The sequence below is a fragment of the Seriola lalandi genome, unplaced genomic scaffold, assembly GCF_002814215.2.
Source record: "Seriola lalandi dorsalis isolate HSWRI2012SDOR001 ecotype SW California unplaced genomic scaffold, Sedor1 jcf7180002054469, whole genome shotgun sequence".
Taxonomy (NCBI): Eukaryota; Metazoa; Chordata; class Actinopteri; order Carangiformes; family Carangidae; genus Seriola; species Seriola lalandi.
In genome coordinates, this window is record NW_019525022.1 from 1,423,218 (window position 1) to 1,440,751 (window position 17,534).

At 39.4% G+C, this 17,534-nt stretch overlaps 3 protein-coding genes across 3 annotated transcripts; 1 reads left to right on the plus strand and 2 right to left on the minus strand.

Moving 5' to 3' along the window:
- Positions 1–266: 266 nt before the first annotated feature.
- Positions 267–1,314, minus strand: LOC111658810 (eotaxin-like). The gene is made up of 3 exons (XM_023411474.2): positions 1,118–1,314; positions 870–978; positions 267–633 (listed from the first exon to the last, which is right to left on the minus strand). The coding sequence occupies exons 1-3, from the start codon at positions 1,182–1,184 to the stop codon at positions 504–506; spliced, it is 306 nt and encodes a 101-aa protein (XP_023267242.1). The 5' UTR covers positions 1,185–1,314; the 3' UTR covers positions 267–503.
- A 6,800-nt stretch (positions 1,315–8,114) lies between these two features.
- LOC147818821 (uncharacterized) lies at positions 8,115–9,261 on the plus strand. Its single transcript, XM_087175421.1, has 4 exons — positions 8,115–8,311; positions 8,437–8,548; positions 8,678–8,752; positions 8,917–9,261. Exons 1-4 carry the CDS (start codon positions 8,236–8,238, stop codon positions 8,969–8,971), a joined length of 318 nt encoding a protein of 105 aa, XP_087031547.1. The 5' UTR covers positions 8,115–8,235; the 3' UTR covers positions 8,972–9,261.
- An 831-nt stretch (positions 9,262–10,092) lies between these two features.
- LOC111658890 (eotaxin-like) lies at positions 10,093–12,034 on the minus strand. Its single transcript, XM_023411579.2, has 4 exons — positions 11,882–12,034; positions 11,644–11,761; positions 10,772–10,849; positions 10,093–10,629 (listed from the first exon to the last, which is right to left on the minus strand). Exons 1-4 carry the CDS (start codon positions 11,961–11,963, stop codon positions 10,485–10,487), a joined length of 423 nt encoding a protein of 140 aa, XP_023267347.1. The 5' UTR covers positions 11,964–12,034; the 3' UTR covers positions 10,093–10,484.
- Positions 12,035–17,534: the final 5,500 nt, after the last annotated feature.

Consider the following 17,534-nt stretch of genomic DNA (forward strand, 5'->3'; position numbering starts at 1 on the left):
TCATAATCCTACTGGAAACTTTTGGATCCTCTGTTACAGGAATCTCTACCATCTTTCATTCTGCTAAGAGTGACACTGCTCTCAGACTCAACTATGTTACCATAGTGAATATCTTTGTTTTGGGATCTTTTTATGGAGATGGAGCACATAAACAGATGAGCTAAGGAGATGAGCAGAATCAACTTTGAAATACTGAGATACAAAACTTTTTGTATCTAAGCAGACAGTAAGCTGTTGTGCAACTCACAATCACCAAAACACAGACATTATATTGTAACTGTTTTATTAGCTAATGTTGCTCAGTATCATTACAATATGAAAGTAACGAATTATTTACATATTTACATTCATACAAAAGGTCAATTAAACAAAAAACAAACAAATACAATAGATATTTAACTTAAATCTGTGGATCTCAAACAGTAGAGAAAAAAATGGGAGCTATGGACTGTTTATTTTACATTCAAAAGTGTTGTATTTTATGTGTGAAGGTGGCCGTTGTGTCAGTGGTGCTGCTGTTGTGAAGTCGTATGTTGGTGGTGCCAGTTCTTTCCGTCTAGGAAAGCCATGCTTGTCTGGGTCCACACTTTGCTGGGCGCAGAGCAAATTCTCTTGTCTTTCAGCGTGGTGAATCTATTGAAAATAAACAACACAGAAAATACGCAGTCAGTAACATGTTGCAGGGTTTCTGAAGAGAAACTGATTGTTTCTAATTTTATGAATTCTGAAATAATAACAATTGTGGTTAATTCTGAAATACAATGTATCGGGGTATGGAAATGTTCTACATTTTATTTTGTTAGTATCAGAACACCCAAGACCACGTGAAGACAAACTATGCACACAAATGAATAGTTTTGTTGACTTACACCACAACATGTAGACTGCATGATGGTTGATGTTGTACATAGTAACTCTTCAACAACTCTCGGTGCACCTGAGTGTTTGAAATGCGGCGACAGCAACTTCCAATCCCACCTTTGAATAAACATACAAGACTAAAATTATTATCATCATCATCATCATCATCATCAACATCATCATCATTACCATAATCTAACATTAAAGAAAACTTTGCACCTCTTAGGAAATAATAGAAAATAGATATTGTCCTTACCTTGAGCTGTGGCCGTGGACACCAAGGAAGTCACAAGTAAAAGCGAGACAAAGGCGAGACTTGTCATTGCGTGTGTCTGGCTAAAACAGATATGATGTGGAGTCTGCACAGCTATCCTCTTTTAAGGCCACCAACACAGTGCTCACATTCATTTATGCCACTTGCAACTCGAGCGTGTTGCACCCACAGATACGCACACTACTGGAAAGTAGAGTGCATATTTCCTCCCACAGCAGCTCGCCGTGATCTTCGCCCCTCTACTCACTCATATCTGGTGGTCTGGGGTCAACACATTTTCCGCTGCAGGAGAATGTGGTCTTTGCATGTATCACAGTATTTGCAATTCAAATTATTATATGGAAAATGTCTGTAATATGCAGACCTGTAACACCAGCATATCAAGCCCCTGATGTAATCTTTGTGAAGATGATATCACATTTGTTTTAAAGAAACTTTTTTTTACACAGATTGGTTTTTCAGATAACCGATTTACCTTTCTCATGATTATCATGTTGATGGCAAAGCATCCAGTGAAATTTGGTTTTGATAGTTAGTTAGTATAAACTATTCTGTCCTGTGATCATAATTTGTACAGAACTCAGAAGACTCTTAAATGACACTTACACACAAGGAGAAAACTTTCACTTTCTAACACAGAAGCTTTATACTGTTTTTGGGGTTGGTGTTTCTTTGTGCTACTGACACTTGTCTACTCATCTCTGCAACCACACTGTATAAAGGCAGAGAAAAGACATGCCACTTTGTCCAAGGCATTTGCAGGCACATGTGAGGTTATACACACAAACACAAATACACTATGTACCCTTATACTCTAACAGAATGTTGTTGTATTCTACTGAAACCAACATGGTTTGTTGTAACCTCTGCAGTTTCATGCATAACAGGAAGAGTATGGCAACATTTCACCCTGTTAAACATTTGAGTTGGAGTGCCCTCAGTTTCTTATTCATGGGTTGTGAGGAAGAATATACACAGTCTTCAGTGTAGACTTGCTGACACCTTCATTGTCATAACAACATTTTACCTGTAGATATGTTGATTCAGTCTAGGGGCCCTGCCTGCCCTACCTATAGATATGCTGATCCAGCCTAAGAGCCCCTCCTACCCCCCTGATCACTTGAACCTAGGTGTTACACTGCAAGACCTCTAGAGAACATTACTTTTGTTTCTAATTTCCTTTCCTGTCTGACCAAATGCCTGTAACCCCAGGTACATGCAAATACAATTGTCCATCCTATTGTCTTCAACTGTATAACTGTCCCCCTGCCCTACACTCTGGGTCAGTCTACTGCCTCAGACCCGCTCTGTGTCAGTTGGCTCACAGTATCCTGGGATACCAATAAACTTGCATCACTACAGCAAACTTGAAACTAACTAATTTTCTTCAACAATTGCAATGCAATTGTGCTTTTAAGCTACTTGAGAGATGCAGGAACAATTAGATAAGAGTTACATTAAAAAGTGCATGCTTGAATGTTAAATACCGTGAATGCTACAAGTGCTCAAGGCCTAAACAAAACTGGGTCACAAAGGAAACACAGAGACATCAGGCAGGAGTGAGGATCCTTGTGCCCAAAACATTTGTTAAAAGCAGTGCTTGAAGTGGGCCGGTACGCACTGGTACGCAGTACCTTACTCTTTAGCGTACCTTTGCTTTTTCTTGCGTACCAGCACTTCTCACTAGCTATTCCTCTGCCCTCTCCATTTCAACTTCTGGGCGATTCCTATTGACCCCAGTGTTTGTTTATGTAAAAAACGGGCCATGAGATCTGACAGTGAACTCAACAAAAGTGTGCGGCGGTGCCCCGCCCACTGCGCCATCTGATTGGTTACTCGTCACGAGTAATCGCCTACCACGCTGATCACTACTGTGTACACAGACGGTCACAGACCAGAGCTCCTCCGATTAACCAGAGCCGTGTGTCGAAGGTAAGACAGCAAACATGACTGAAGTTGTAATAAACATCACAGTCCTCTACACTGAAGTTACAACAACACCGCACTCTGATGAACAAGTTCATCTGTTGATTCAAGATACACCGAGCGAGAGAGAGAGAGACGCTAGCGCTAACTGCTAAGCTAAAGTTACTAGCTGATTTGAACAGCAGGTAAAAAACAGCTGAATTTGTGAAAGTCACTCAAAGGACCAGAGAGCTCTGGGTGCTGGAGTAGAAGTAATGTAAGTTTAAATGTACAGCAGATAGTTTCTCACTGTAATGAAGAAAACTGTCCATCACAATTTCCCCAGATGATATTTTCAAGCCCAGTGTGATGTCTTCAAATTGGGTTTTTTGTCCATTTTTTTCCAACGTTTCCAGTTTACTATGATGTAAAAGAAACAAAGGCAGCAAATCTTGAAAGTTGACCTAAACAATGAATTGATTATTAAAGTAAGTGCAGATTAATATTCTGTTGATTGATCTATTGACGTAAATTGTCAATGTCTGCTCTAATTCATATTCATGGACAGTGGCTTTTCTTACTGTATATTGTGGTAATGCAGTATTTTAATTTTAATTTAATTAATTAATTAATTTTATTAACAGTCTGAGTCTTGAGTGAGAGCCAGAGAGACGCTGTCATCAGCAGACCAAGTCTACAGGGACCATCTCTGGATTCAGACATGGGCATATCCGATTTTGTCAGAATCCAGGTAAGCTTTAAAAACTGGCCCTGAAAATAATAGTAATAAAAGTTAATTGAAGTAAAAGAATTTGAACTTCCTGTGTAGTGGTCATTAGAGGGTGGACATGAACAAAGGCAGAGGTAGCGTGATGTTGTTGTTGCACCTCAAAACCCCATCAGTAAGTGTTGTTTTCTTTCAACCATGAGTGTGATTATTTCCTAATCTTAAAGTGGCTATAAATTATATTTTTATAATAACAATGTATTAAATGACAATGTGAAAACAGTAATCTGAATGTGGTCGCGCATAGTAATGAACCTACAGAGAATTGCAGCTCCCCTAGGTTTTACAGAGCTTTAAAGCAAGTTTCAGCTCATCGTTTAGCTGTGTGACCTGCAACTTAAAGCTTTGGTTTAGTGTAACTGCTTTTCTGCCACAGCAGGCAACTTTTTCAGTGATGAAGCTCTAAAAGCCCACTATACACATGCCTTGAGACACTAAAGAGCCACATGTTTTCTTCAGGAGTTGGTAGAGACCAAAACAGATCTAAATGGAGAATGAATATTGGACTTACATTAATCAGGTGTAATGTGTTACCATAGTGAATATGTTTGTTTTGTGATCTCTTAAAGCACATAAAGAGATGAGCAGAATGAACTTCTAGATGCTTAGATACAACACTTTAGCTCTTTCTGTGATTCTCAAACAGTAGAAGAAAATAGGGAGCTATGATGTTTTCATTTTAGTTTCAGGAGTGCTGTCTTTTTGTGTGAAAGTTGAAGTGCTGGTGGTTGTGGTGTAAATAACCAACTGTTCACTATAATATTTGCCATGTTGTGTTCACAACTTCTTTTGTCTGCCCCCAAGTGGCCAAAAAAAAAAAATCTGTTATTGCAGGTTCAACCCCTGTAGCTATCGTGACTGAATAACTAAAGCTCATCTATAGCAGTGGCAGATCAGAAAACAGTTATATTAATGATTTTTGTAATGGTCATATGTAAGTGTTTATGAAGGCAAGTACACAATGACTCATGTTCAGAAAAGGCTCTGTCTGTGATTTTTGGAAGGCGACGGCAAACAATGTGTTTTGTCATTTAATTTGGAGGAGGTGTTGTTTGTGACCTTTATTATTTTTTGTTGTGTTTAAAAGTATGTTGTTATGTAGCATAATTAGAGCAGTAATTTGTGTTTTACTCCCCATCATCCTTATAGAATGTCTATGTATTACAATTTCATTGGTCTCCAACACATTCCAAGTAGTTTCGTCACCAGCTTGTAGAAAGACTCCACACAAAGAGAGGCTGGCTGCGTGAATGAGTCTCTGTTGATTATTCAAATGTGACAAAGCTATGGGAATGACTAATAAGGCTATTTTCTGTTATAATGCTGAATTTGAGGTGGATTATCACTCATGAGAACCAATCCTGGATTATACTTATAAAGTCAGAAAAGTTCTGCTGCTTTTAAAATTACAGTGTAGGTGGATTTTTTTTAGATGGGTCCATTATGTTTAATTGACTTTAACCTGTCCCTTCTCAATGACAGCCTATTAGTACGACTCAGGATTAATCACTGAGTTGTGCCACAGGTCTGCTGTGCAATGAATCGCTGTAAGGTTGTTCTAAAACGTCTTGTAGTATATTGTTCCATCATTTGGTCGAAAGTTGGAGCTCATAAAGATAATGATATGAGAGAAGTCAGACGTAGTGGAGCAGTCTGTCTGGACTGACGAATTTGAAAAATCCTCATAATACAACCATCTGACTGAGGCACATGGAAAAAAAAAAGTAAAAAAAAAATCAATGTTCGGAAAGTGCAAACCGTATTTCCCAATTTTATCTTCATTTTAGTGAAGCTGATCACACTGCTCATGCTTCCTTCCTCATTTTGAGGAATCATTTCTGCATTTCGCTGACAAGGAATTTTGAAGTTTCATTCAAAAAAAAAAAAAAAAGGACCCATATCCCGTAAAGTCCTGTCTGTGTAAATCAGTATCAGCTGACATGTCTGCCAACAGAGGCTGGTAGTTTCACAGTCTAGTCTAAAGCTGTATGTGTTGGGATACATTCATACAGATTGTTTTTACAATTAAAATGTTCAGATTATTAAATATTAGATAAATATGAGTCAGTGATGATTTTGTGAATAGTGGAAATATATTATTAGCCATTGTAATACAGGTTGTATTACAAATATCATGTAATACTAGGTTATCATCAAACTCATTTACTGCAAACAATTAACATCAACAAGTCTTTCTGTAACAAATGCACCATTTGAAATGACAGTTTGATGAAATATAAATCTAGGGAGACTACAGAGGTAAGGAATGTGCAGGCTTTTCTGAGGCCTTCTTGTTTAAAGATCATAATACTGTATATTTGAGAGATTGATCAGGGTTATTGATTGATAATAATAGTGACTTCCTCACCAGATGCACAGATTTATGAGCGTTAAATCAATTTTTTCAGTGTAATATCTTATGCCTTGACTCTCTGCTCTATGTAGCTAGCTTAGTCTCTGTTGTAACATGCATGAAATGATAAAATACACATGAAACCACATAAACTATGCAGTGATTTTCATCTCGTCTTTTTTCTTGGTTATCAGCGGATCCTTTCAACCTAATCTTTTGGCATAGGCGACATTCCTTTAACTTCTGCAAGCATCTGTGAAATGAAGCAAATGCACTTTATCCTTAGGATAAAAGGTCACAAATATAGCTTTCTTGAGAAATTGAGCTTTGGGCATCTCCAAATCATTGTGAAAAAAGTGTGAGATCATAAGTTCTGCTTTTTTGACCTGTTTTTGACTTTTCTGAGAAAAAACATGAAAACATCGACATTAAAACATAGCAACAGCAATACAATTCCCAGGTTGTCAGCAGTGAATCACCTTTTTAACTTGCAGTTGATTGACAGCAAAATAATCTTCATAGATAATGCAATTCCCTGAAAATATAGAACAGTGGATGGCTGTGATTTTTTTTTTTTTTGTGGTTCAAATGCAGTTTGTGTGGGAAAGTAAGCTGCATGTCACTGAGATGAACACTGCCAGAGACTTGAGATGAGTTATAGTAACAAAAATTCTAGTTATCATGAACAGAGGTCTACAAAGGTCACATTTGACTTATGGACCTTTTAAGACAAGTCATTTCAGTGTTATTTAAGAAAAAAAAAATTCTAATACATTTCTTAACCTTTCTAATTTGGCTAAGTCATAAAGGTCCCACTGAACAAGTTGAGGCATGTAACTGCTGTGTCAGAGCATGGCAGGACGAATGACCAAATTTGGGTGGAGGAATGCTCGGAAATCTGTGGTTTGTGGTGGGAAGCCTTGGGATCTTCTTCCTTCCCCTTTTCTTCACCAAGCACTGACCATGATGGTCAGCACCAGAGAAAGATGAAGGATGATAATAGAGAAAGATGACTAATTTGGCTAGCACATGATACTGCCTTTACATTATTGCTGAAATCAGCAGGATTTTTAACCCAAATGCAATCATGTAAAACTTATACAGAGATTATACTATTATTATATGGTTAACTTTTCAGGTTAATGAAGAACGCTGTTGTTAACATAATATGAACACCCATTCATTCAGTGAATTTATCTGTTCTCTATCCTTGCTTAACCTGCTCAGGGTCATGGTGAGCTGCAGTATCTCCCAGCATGCATTGTGTGAGAGACCAGGTACAACATGGCCTTTTTGCCAGCCTATCAGAGAACTAACACATAATCAGATAGACACACTTCCATTCACATTGTGTGTACACGGGCATTTTAATTTCCCAATTCGCCTAAACCTGCATTTGTTTTGACTGTGGAAGAACCGAACACCCAGAGGAAACCAGAACAATGTACGAATATACTAATCCGAACCCTAACCTTTACCCTAACTCCACACAAAATATTATATATAATATAAATGCAATCCTTGTAAACATACACTACCAAGTGGTCTAGACCTGCCGGAATCTATTAACTTTACATTAGTGGATTACAGCAGGTTTAGTGGTTTATTATTTGTATATTAATGTGTTTAGTTTAATTATTTTACCTGTTACTAACAATAATAAAAGTAAAAGTAGTCAAAGTGAGTTCTCAAGAAAGGCTGTGCTGTAGCCACAAGTTGTGTACATGTCTTAGTCAGCTTTTCTCTAATGTCATTAAAATTGCATAAAAGGAAATGATCAACTACCATGTCACCAAAGTGTGTCCTTACCCCCACCCTGATACACACACACACACACACACACACACACCCACACCCACACACACACACACACATACATACACACACACACTGTAGAAAACCAGAAGAAACGATTCATCCGGTTAGCTTGCCGTGGTTCCTCTTTTTTTTGGTATAAAACCTGGAGGTCTGGGCCGAGGAGGTCAGTCATCTCCATCTGCCAGGTCCACCATTCAGCCTCTCCACAGAACCTCTGGAACATCTCACACAGTAATCATGCAGCTGTGCATCAAAAGAGTGACGTGCCTGGCTTTCCTCACTGGGGTTCTGGCAGTGGTCACAATGGCTTCTGGTAAGTTGATTTCTAGTGATCCTGTACCATACTACACTGCTAGTCTGCTCCTTGACACTCACATTTAAAATGGTAATGTAACTGTACGCTCATAACAGCAAATCTTTGTCTTTTTTCTTTAAAAGGACAAATGAAGGTAAACAACTGCTGCACTGAGGTCAGTAGTGTGCCCATCACTGCTCCCATCATCGGCTACAGGATCCAGAGGAAGCAGTTGCCTTGTGTCCGCGCTGTTGTGTAAGAACTACTTTTTTAGTTTATTAAACAGAGAGGGGTGATTAAAACTTTCATATAGTTGATCATGCAGTTGCTTGGATAAAAACTGGATTAGAAATTGTGACTAAACTTTCCTTGTTTTCGACGCAGGTTTGAGACAACAGAGGGAGAAGTCTGCAGCCACTGGAAACAGGACTGGGTGTTCGATAAGGTCAAGGAGCTAGAGTAAGTAGGCCTTCATCATTTCAATCAGTCTCCAGTCTTAACTATTCATGCTAGTTTGTTTCTCCAGACATGAGGTATCATGTTGAGCAACATTTTCATGTGCTGTTTAGGGACATCTTGAACATTTTTTTAAAAGTGTTATCTCTTGTTTGTGTGTTTTACAGGAAGGCACGCAGAGCCAATAAGACCACTCCTGCCCCTACAACCTCCAGCACATAGAAAGCACATTTATAACCATTATTAATATCTATAGCCAATTGTCTTGAATTAATTTTAAATATTTAAAAGGCTTCCTAATGTTAATGTGTGATATTTAATATTTATTATTGGCAGTATTTATTTGTCCTACCTACTTTATAATTTGTGTCTGTGCTATTTGTTCAGTTAACATAAAGCTTTACAAATGTACAAGTAACAAAATATGTCTATGTTGTATATATAAAGTAATGCAGCTGAGAGTTGTCTGCTGTTGGCTATAAAAAAATAAATAAATGTTTATTTTCACCATCCACACTTGTTATTGTTGTTGGTTACTGGAAATGAAAGGTAACTGTGCTTGTCAAACAGCCATGGAGCTGACAGAGACTCTGACAGATCAATTCTGCCATCTCGTGGGGACTTGAGACTCCTGCAATGCAGCTTCCTTGAAAGGAGTCTGTCATTGAGGGAGTCACCTCGTCTGACTGGAGCACCAAGCCCTCAGGGGGTGCTGATCTGAAATAGCACAAGAGACTGCCTCCCTGTCAGTCATGTCCTGCATTTGCATGAGCTCACAGGGCAGGACAGCTCACTGAAAAGTTTTCAGACACCTTCCAGCAGATGTGCTGGCAGCATCCTTTTTCTAAGTGCATCAGGCACACATGTCACGCCACTGAAACATGCACCATACAGAGCAGCAGTCTCTACTGTCATCGTTTGATTGGAAACTTTTTAAAGTAGGGTTACTACATGCTACTTGAAAAAACGTGTGGTTGAAAGAACTAACTGGTATTTAATCACTGTTAATCATTCATTTTAACAGCATGTCAGCCACGGTTATGGGGCGGCTCTGGCAAAGTGGGTCATCCACTAATCGGAAGATCAGTGTTTTGATTCCCAGCTCCTCCAGTCCGCATGTCCAAGTTGGCAAGTTACCCCCAAATTGCACTCAATGTATCATCAGTGTATGTATGTGTATGTGTGTGTGTGTAGAAAAGTGCCATATGTGTAGGAAAAGTGCTGCATGAATGTGTGCGTGAATGGGTGAGCTTTGAGTGATCAATAAGGTGACACTGAAAGTTACATGACGAATTTCAGTGAGATAGTGTCGTTGTCTGATTAAAAAAATGTGGACAACAGTGTTGGAGTAATGTCAAGAACATTTATTTGTTTATGAGAATTTCTATATTAGCTGATTAATATGATTTAGCAGATTCACAGTAGGGAAGAAAAAGTGTCGACAGAAAAGCATGATTGAAAAACAAATGCTCACTAAAACATTGTTAAATGGCTAAGCACTTAATCTACAGCAGTTGTCTCAAAGCTGTTCCTCCTCCGCTTCCCTTTAAGTCCTGATAGTGCTGTATTAGAGCTGGTCCTGCATATGTTTACGCAACTAAAAGCATTTCTTTACTTTTTTACGGATAACATCACCAACATGATTTGATTACAGTAGGTTCAATTTATCTCAAATTGGCACTTTTATAGCATGAATTTCTAAGCTGCAATTCTCTAAGGCCACAACCTGGTTTAGCTAATAGAAACTTTCAGTGTTGTTTAGGAACATTTCTGTGGTATTGACGAAAGATCCACTTCCATTATTTAATGAAAGATTTCCACTTTTCTTCTTAGCTTCCGCTGCAGCTGAGCCGGCCTTGGACATCCTCCGCAGTTTGGAGCTGTAACGGAGACAAAAATAGTTTTTACTCACAATGCTGCAAAAGCAAAAGAAAATTCAAATTCGCAAAGCTTGTCCTCATTTTAAGGTCCACGTCTAAACTGAAACTAGATGGTATTTACAAGTGAGTAGGAGTCTCATACCTGAGTAATGCCAGAGCTCTCCTCACCCACGCATCCTCCCGAGTTGCACATACCTCAATCTTATTTGGCATGTAGAAACTGCAATAGTCAGACACATCATCAGACAAATGGAGAGATCTCTACGTTACTGTATAGTTCAGCGTGTGAGTGTGTGGTACAAGTTTAATGTTTTTTTTTTACAATGGTATTTATTTAATACTTCAGTGCCATACTTAAATGTAATGTACTTTCAATTCAGATGCACAAACATTTTTTTGATAATTTATGAGGAGTTCAAAAAGTTTTTTCTCAAATGCATCAAAGAATTATTTTGTGTTTACATAATGCAGCCTTACAGGAACTTTAAATAAAATGTCTAAAATGATGTGATTTGAATCATGGAACATCTGATTATGACGATACTTGGTAATATTGACACATTTTGGTCAGTTCTCAAGAAGTATCGAGGTTTGATGCCCAGAGCTATTTGTGTAATTGTGTGATTGGATTTTGTCAGTCTTAGGCAGACTGGGCAGATTTAGCTCAAATAATGTATAAACATAATTTATTGAGATACAGAGCAGACCAAAGAACTATCTGTTTAGACTTATGATATTCAAACAGTTTTGACAGCAGAAAACTGTGATTGACAGGACAAAGTGCAAACACGACATTAGTACTGCATCCCACAACACCTTTAACGTTTTTAATGAAAAAGTAATTATCAGTGTCTTTGGAATGTTTTGGAATACATCCAATCAATGCAGTTTCTTAGTTGTCACCAACCTTTCTTAAAGGTTTGACATGCTATGACCGTCATATTCAAATTTCAAAGATTCAGATGGCTGTTCTCAGGGTCGGAGTTGCAATGCTTTAGTAGGAGACAGTCTTACATGATCGCCTCGATGCGGCAGTTTTCCGTGACAGGTTGTTCTCTGTAGCCCTTTATTCGCTGGATGGACACAGGGCTCCTTCTGTATCTTGTACAACAGATTTTGCTATTGGGGAAGCCTACAGCCCACAAACACACCCGCATTATTCATGATTGATCAGCTCAGTTTAGAGTCCTAATGTAATATCTACTGTCTTAATCTGATTGACGAGCAGTTAAATGTGATGAAATAAACTTACAGGTAGCTGGAGCTGGAATGAGTGGGCCCAGTATGATGCAGAAGAGAACGGTTGTCACGGTGATCATACCTCTGGGAGCCATATAGTCAGTGCGGAGAAAACAGCAGAGGACTTACTGAACACATAAGCTCCACATATATATACTTAAGGCACAACTGTTTTTTTTAACTTGTGGCTCCTAAATTGAGGACAGGAAGCCCACTATTACATCATGGCAGCCAATGTTGCACACTTTGCGCTTTGATTACAAATTAAGGTTCTACTGTGCCCTTGTGCAACACCAAGATTTGTTTATGTGGGCCCGTGAGAGTGTTTCTGTGGAACTGGTGCACTGATGCATTACATTCATACAATCTCCTTGGGCTCTCATCTATATTTATGCTTTCTGGGTTAATAATCACGCTGTGAAGTTCTTCACATACAGCACAGCAGATTCTAATCGCCACACATTCCTCGCTTCATTTAGATTTCTCCAAAGCTAAAGTAGATTGCTGCATATTTAGCTCTCTGCGCTGGCATAACTTTGCTTAAATGAAATTTGCGACATAAAATATTATCTTGCGTCGTATATTTTCTAGTGGTGACAAAAATGACTGTAATATCCACTGTCATAATTTGACATTGTAGCTTAAAGCTGTAGTCAGGGTGTTTTACATAATCAGCAGTCTTGAGATTGTTTTGTGGTGAGAACTGATGGAGTATGAGAGGCTTGTCAAAACCCCCTCTCCTCGTTAGCATGACCTATTTAGGCTGCAGAAAGCTGACAACCCCAAATGTTGCTCAGCTGACCTAGATAGGTGCAAAATCTTAAGTTGTAAATGCTCTATAGTGTATTGTATGTCTGAAAAACTACATTTACAAGCTGTAAATGACTAGTTGTAAAAATCAACACAGCTTCTGCCACATTCATGAATGAATTCATGACTGCTGTACAGTCACCGTGGATTTTCTATTTCCACACTTACAGTACATACAGTACGTGAATGAATCCTGATGTTTTGCCAGACGGCATATAAACACTAAACTGTTGCAGATTATTCTTTTATGAGATAAGAGGAGAAAATCGGAAAATTCTCCTCCTCCTTTGTACACAACTCAGAGTGGTACTCAACTGATCCCTGAAAGATAAATCTATTTTTTGGTCGGCCTTTTCACACGGAAATTGAGAGCGTGAAGGCCAGCGACAGATTAGGGCAACTGCTATGGCTGAAAGGGGTTCAGCGTCTTGCTCAAGGATACTCAAGAAGCGCAGATGCATGTCATCGTAGCGTGGAGACAGCCGGAGACACGGCTGCCAGTTGACTGAGTCTCCAAAGTCTCACCACATAAACAGTAGCTATGATTAATAGGTGTGTACATGCCAGAAATTAGCTGAATTTTCATCTCCTGCGCCCCCAGATATTTAACTGACATGACTCAACTTCATAGTAACTTCTTTCTTCCAATTAAGTATACAGGAATTCATAGAATTAATTAGACAGGAAGGGAATGAGCTGAACTGACAACTTACTGCTGCTGTTGTGTTTATAATGTTCATATTGTGTGTCTATGGGAATAACTGTCAGAAGGAAAAACCCCCTGTTATAATTGTTAATGTTGTTTCTGTGCTGATTGATTTTGCAGATTTTAACATCTGCATATGTCTGAATATAGTGTCTGCATTGATATTAAATTTGATGTAGTTACACTTCATCATTGTTTTTGTCTCTTACAGCCTAAACATCACCTTGTCTGATCCAGTGAGCCTAAATTAGTTTTGACTGTCCAGAGCTTTGTCATTTTGTGAGAGTTTGAGCTCATGGCTCATTATGCTCTCGTTATGACTTGCCCAAGTTGTGGCCTCCTTGAAACCTCCTCTGTCCGCCCACTTGGCAGTCAGGCCCACACATCTCGGTTCAGCACCTCACACAAACTCATGTCGCATCTGATGATGTCCAACAGCAGTTTTTGCTATCGTCACCCATAGGGGGGCAGTGTTGGTTTGGGGCGGTGAGAGACGTCAAGGAAATGTCCCACAGCAGTCTGAGTATTTGTCATATCGACAATAGGGATTGTTAGTCATATGTGCAATGCAAATCAGGCTTTTTATTTCGCACACTGTAGAATAAGTGTGTGTTTTCAGCACATTGTCAGAAACAGAGAAACATTAAATTCGACATAATAACAGATAAAAAATGTCAGAAACACAGTGTGGGACGATGTCTTCACAAGATTAGAGGCAGCTGTTAATATCTTGGCTTCTATTTCACCCTTTCTTTCTGTGTGTTTGTGCTTATGTTTGTGTAACTTATTGCATGATGGGGTCAGGTAATGTGATAAACTGGACAGTCATCTGGTTTGATAGCTTACTCCCAGCTAATCCTCTGTAAAACACAGTGTTATCGTTGTCCTGTCTTCCTTTATGAAAGGCACCCACAGACACAGACCTTCCTGTGAGGTTGCAGCCCTACTTCCAACTTTCAAACTACTTTTCCAATCGATTAACCTTTATAGAACTGAAACGATTAGTCGATTGATCAGTGAGCCCACCAACAGAAATCATTTTGATAATCAATTTGTTGATGTCATTATTTAAGAACAATGCCAACAACTCAGTTTCAGCCTGTCAAATCTGAAGATTTGCAGATTTTCTCCCGTTTTGTAACAGAAAGTTGAATATTTTTTTTAACTGTTGGTCTAAATAATTGAAACTATCAATTTAAAAATATGACATTGGACTGTAGAAAATGGTGATGGTCTTTTTTTCCCCTTTTTTATTACATTTTATAGATCAGATTAACTGATTGAGGAAATAAATAACTAATAAATAGCCCAAAATTGTTCAGTTTGAAAAATGTCAGTGTACAATTATTTGAGATACAGAACATATGAGAAGCCATACTCTGGAAATATTTGTTATTTTGACTTCATCATTGCCTTAAAGCAATTTTTTTTTCTTTTTATTTCATTTACAAATTTATCGACTTGATTGGCTGATGTGTTAGCAATCATTTGCCTATTACACATCCAGCAGACGTGTAGCCTTATTAAATTTAAGTCCAATATTCACTTCCCTTTTAGCTGCTAAATGCTCCACTACATTTACAACTTTGTCGATCTGCTGTCTGGTGCTTGGTGCTAGTTAATCAGAGGTTCCTTGTTGAGAACAGCCTTCTGCTGCCTCAAAACAGTCAAGTTTTGGGCTGTAAAACCAAAACAATGAGCTGAAAGAGGCTAAAATGCTCCTTAAAGATGAAAGGAACAGAAGTGTTGTGTGATAACTCTTTGTGGGTTTGTCAATAATGACTGCTTTTAAATTATGCATAAACATTTGACCTTTTGTTAATATAAAAATTTAGATTAGTGCAGCTTTAACAGTTGCTACAATTAATACTAATTGCTTAATGTTCTGTTTACTGATTAATCCAAGTAATTATTTCAGCACTACTTCACAAGAAACTCCTTGTAAGCACCTCTAATCTTTACAGAAGCTATTTCCTCATGATCAGAGGACATACTGTACATGTATTCTAATAACTGTTTTAGTTGTCATACTGGCAGTTGCAACATTTTGGCCAGTGCGTTTGCCTGAGAGTGGGTGTTTTCCTCCCCCTGGGCCCCCCTCCCTCTTTTTGGACTCATAGTGGTGGACGGAGGGCAAGAAAAGAGGAAAGGGGAGGGGAGAGGAGAGTGAGGGTAAAGAGAGGGGGTCACCATTGAGTTGTCCACCCACACAAGGCCCCCTCTGGTCACCTGCGTGGGTTTGGGCCAAAGGAAAGGCGAGGATGCACGCACACACAAAGAAAGAACAAAAACGACAGCTTTCTAACCCCAAATGTCAAATGTGGCAGAGGAGTTTAGAATAAAAGGTTTTTAAATTAGCAAGAAACTTCCTCAAAACTACAGAAAGGGGTATTGTAAGTATCCTTAAAAGCACTTCACAGCAGAGGAGAGTTTAGGCAGCGAGGGAGACAGCAGAGAGATGAAAAAGCTCTTAGAGCACTTGGCTGTAGCATGATCTTCAAAATAATGCCTAGTTTATCATAATTAGCATCGTTCCAGACTGTCAAACCCGTGAGGCACAGAAAACAATGCACTCTTCAGTATTTTATTAAGGAGTTGTGGTAAATTGCTTGATGCATAATTATGTGAGCCCAGCAGATTCTGTCCTCACTGTCTCCTCCTACATCCCATCTGCCCTGTGTGTCCAGAGTGTGGGTGACTGAAGTAGCTGTGGGGGGGATGAGGAATTATTGTGGAAAATTATAAGAAAACTTGTGATGTAACAGTCCGAGTTGCACTTCTGCTGTTCAAGCCAACGCTGTAACATCCGTGGCCACCAACAGAATGAGTAGTAAAAGACGAAAACACGGGAAAATATAAAATTAAAAGACCTCTGTGACATTAGGAAGTGCCCAGAGGTATTTCAGTCTGGCAGAACTAACTCCTGGCCAGGGAGACTCCGGAGGATACAGTCAGCCAGGAGAGGTGAGGAGAACAGAGGGGAAGAGAGTAGAGTGGTAGAAAGAGGAGTATTTTTAGGGTGGTCTGTTATCTGCGGAGAGGAGGGCTTGCTGTATCACAGCCGGGTCACATCGCTGAGGGGGGAAACAGCATGGGCTCTCTGCCGAGACAGTAGATAAGGAGGAACAGAACAATGAAATATCTCTCTCTCTCTCTCTCTCTCTCTCTCTCTCTCTCTCTCTCTCTCTATGTGCCTCTCAAACACACTCTCCTACATCCACAAAGGCACAAATACACACTCAGAAACTCGTAACCACATCCACAGGAAGACGCGCAGCAGCATCACTTGCACACATCCTCTCGCAGACACTTAGAAACCCTCACACATGTTAAAAGATCACATGAGATGGAGCTCCTTGAGTGACCTGACGAGAGTTCTGTTGCTGCGGCGACTGACAGACAAAACCAACGATATCATGAAATGTCTTCACTCAACGGATTATCTCCGTCTTTCTCGTGCTCTCACTATCCCTCTCTCCTCTATTGTAGCCCTCTGAAGATATAAATGCCAGCAGAACAGATGGATGGAGAGAACATCTCATCACTCTGACACCATGTTTATGCAGTCACACACAAACACACACCACACAAACACACACCACACAAACACACACAGATATACACGCTGAAGCAAGATGCTGATTGAGATTTCTTCAGTCGTAAAAGTGACACATGAAGCACGGCACACAGACACACAAACATACACTTTTGGTGTTTTGGTGTTTTTGATGTAACCTTCTGTTCGCTTCCTCCCTTTGTTTATACTGAACATGCACGCACGCGCAGACGAGTACACACATCCACACACGCGCGCACACATGTATTGAATAACTCGCCAGACTAGCAGCTGTTATGGAGAGAACCGGGTACAAGCGAAACGCCTGTGACAAGCTAATGACGCTTTTGTCGACCCCAGCACTTCAACCACACACGCTCACACCGCACAGATTTAGAAAACATGACTATTATCTGTCACATAACCTGGAGAATATCAGTCTAGTCGTGTGAATATTAAGTGGTTTGAGCTCCCAGTACGATGTAAGCACTCTGTGTGGGACTGCAAGCCAAATGAAACCCTAACTCGCTCCAGGAATATCTTAGTGGAGGCTTTGAGGGAAGATCCTTTTTCAACACCCAACACTACCCCCCC